The sequence below is a fragment of the Austrofundulus limnaeus genome, unplaced genomic scaffold (genome assembly GCF_001266775.1).
Source record: "Austrofundulus limnaeus strain Quisiro unplaced genomic scaffold, Austrofundulus_limnaeus-1.0 Scaffold1457, whole genome shotgun sequence".
NCBI classification, from domain to species: domain Eukaryota; kingdom Metazoa; phylum Chordata; class Actinopteri; order Cyprinodontiformes; family Rivulidae; genus Austrofundulus; species Austrofundulus limnaeus.
The window spans coordinates 13689-16387 of NW_013953859.1; the positions used below are offsets into that span (position 1 = coordinate 13689).

Sequence of the window (2699 nt, forward strand, 5' to 3'; positions counted from 1 at the left end):
CTCTAATCTAAATGTATTTTGTAGAATTTAATGGTTTATTGTTTATTGCTAACACAAATGAAGAAGCAAGTAGCAAAAGTGCTTATATTGCGGTCTTGAGCACTTCCTGTAAATGAAAATATTTTTAAATGTTTTAGATAAATTAATAATATCATATCAATTATAAACATATATTTGAATGATAAACTGGTAACTAGTGAGTTTTCTTGATAGAGTAGTCATCAGATGCTACGATTGTCAGTTGAATTGATTCAAAGCCAAACATTGATTACCTTGTATGACACCTGCATGTGTGTTTCCAGAGCAACGATGCCTCCGGGAGCACGTGGAACTGGATGTACTTCATCCCCTTAATCATCATCGGCTCCTTCTTCATGCTCAACTTGGTGCTTGGTGTGTTGTCAGGGTACGTTTTATTTATTTATTTGGTTTAGTTTATTTTATTTTTTTGTCTTTGGATGACATAAGAGTGATTTAGATCAGTGATTCCCAACCAGGGGTATGTGCATATTACAGGCGGTGCGTGGAAAAATTTCCCAGGTGTGTAAAACAATAAATAAAAAGAAGATTGAGATATGAAGGACCCTATGATTTCCGCAATGCAGAAAGTGCAAATAGAATCACAAAACTGACACAAAATGGAATCCTGTATAAAACCCGAAGTCTCACGGAATTTGCTCATTTGGGGTATTTGATGTATTTTGGACAATACAATGCAATTTGGACGCAGCTGCTTCTTGCACCTGCCTTTACCTGGTTTATTTATTTATTTACTTATTCACTTTCAAGGCAACATATTTATCTTTATGTTTAATTTGAATTGAAAAGAATAAAATGCCTGAGAATTAAACATTATATGGGGTTAAATAAATAATTTTCATTTAATAATCAGCTGTTGTACATTATAGTTTTGGAGAATGATTACGTTTGATAGAGGGGGTACTAGTGGTATGACAAAATGAGTTGGGCCAGTACACAAGTCTAAAAATGTTGCAAACCATTGCTTTAGACTGCATAGCAATAGTTTTAAATTTGRAATTTGATAACATATTGACTATTAGTATTGTGGAAGTGAAAATGTTTTATATTTGTTAAAGTATCTACATTAAGGATATCTATTTACCTTTTCCTATCTGTCCCTTTAGAGAGTTTGCCAAAGAGAGAGAGCGTGTGGAGAACAGAAGAGAGTTCCTGAAGCTCAGAAGACAGCAGCAGATTGAAAGGGAACTTAATGGTTACCTTGAGTGGATCTGCAAGGCTGGTATGAGCAATTTACTGTAGGAGCAGTAACTGTTCCGACATACCGTGACTCGTTCTGTCATAAAAAAAACTGTTTGCTGTATTGCTTTCATTTTTAAAGCATAAATGATTTAGTGTAGACATGAATGAGATTATGGCTGTATGAAAACCCTAATAAAAAAATACAACTTTGATTGGCATTAAAACCACTTTTAAAATTTATACGTAGTTGTTAAAATTTTCTTTGAATATTTGAGTTGTGGTGGGTTCAAAAGTTTTCTCACTCCAAGTTCTGCAGCCTTCAAATAAAACAAAGGCTTCTGGTGCACAAACATGTGCTGCTGCTACTTCTGCTAACCAGCAAACGTTACATTCCTTAATTTTCATTCAGGTCTACCAGATCAGCCTAATGGGGAAGACACATATATTGGCAGTAAAGCTGCTTTAACCAGTGATCACTGTTTCCACCTAATAATTCTTTCAAAATAAACTACAAAGGTAGAAACAGACACTTAAGGTTTTCTTTTTTTTTAATTAGTCTTTTTTTTCTTTTGGGAAGTGAGGGTGGACTGTTAAAACAGCAACACATTTTCATGATGGCCACATTCATTTTTCAATTTTGTCCATTTAAACTACGTTCTGTCACTCATTTGCTGAAGGCCAAGCTGCACCAAAGGTACTAAGAATGGAGGGTTAGTTTGTAGATTTCGGAAGCAAAAAAGAGGAAGATGGAACAGACCTTTGATCGTCTCAAAAAGACAATTTACATAAAAAAGCTAGAGGGTGAGGATTAATAACTCAATTCACACAGGTGCAGTCTTTGTTTCTAGTTTTAATTAAACATTGAAATGACAATGGGTTATTTAAAAATGATTTGGTCATATTTTATGCTATTGTAAATTTAAATTTTGGATAGAAATCAAGAAAAYGATGTCTTTGCAACAGTGGTACATATAAATGCTGTTATTTGATTTTCTTGACAAGTAATAAATGTTCTTCAGTTTTAGGATTTACTTGTTTGTTAGAGTTAATTTTTCAATATGGTGTTTTTTGTATGTCTTTGTTAGTGTTGAAAAAAGAACAAACATTCTGAAAATAAATTACAATAACACATTTACTTTGTGTGCTTTGCAGAAGAAGTCATCTTGGCGGATGATGAAAATGAAAACGATTATGATGGTAAGACGTTCCACTGTGTTAGTACCAATGAGTGTGTTTTTTTCCAATAAAACTATAAATGCAACAAATCAAGACACCAGMCAGCATTATAATGTTATAGATATATATTTATTTTATTTTATTACAATACAGGTTCTCGTAGAAGAGCCACAAAGAACCATAAGAGCAAAGCAGAACTGTTAAACCCAGAGGAAGGGGAGGGGGACCTGGCAGTGGGTATGATCATTCACTCTCTCACGCACACACACACACACACACACACACACACACACACACACACA

At 34.1% G+C, this 2699-nt stretch overlaps 1 protein-coding gene across 2 annotated transcripts in view; it reads left to right on the top strand.

The window, feature by feature from the left end:
* Window positions 1–302: 302 nt before the first annotated feature.
* The window catches only part of LOC106535455 (voltage-dependent P/Q-type calcium channel subunit alpha-1A), a gene marked incomplete at both ends in the record, with an annotated part of 38639 nt that continues 36242 nt past the window's right edge, over window positions 303–2699 (top strand). For both annotated transcript variants that reach the window (XM_014032461.1, XM_014032460.1), the window contains 4 exon segments: window positions 303–406; window positions 1146–1261; window positions 2374–2418; window positions 2551–2634. In XM_014032461.1, the coding sequence (XP_013887915.1) occupies window positions 303–406; window positions 1146–1261; window positions 2374–2418; window positions 2551–2634 (349 nt within the window).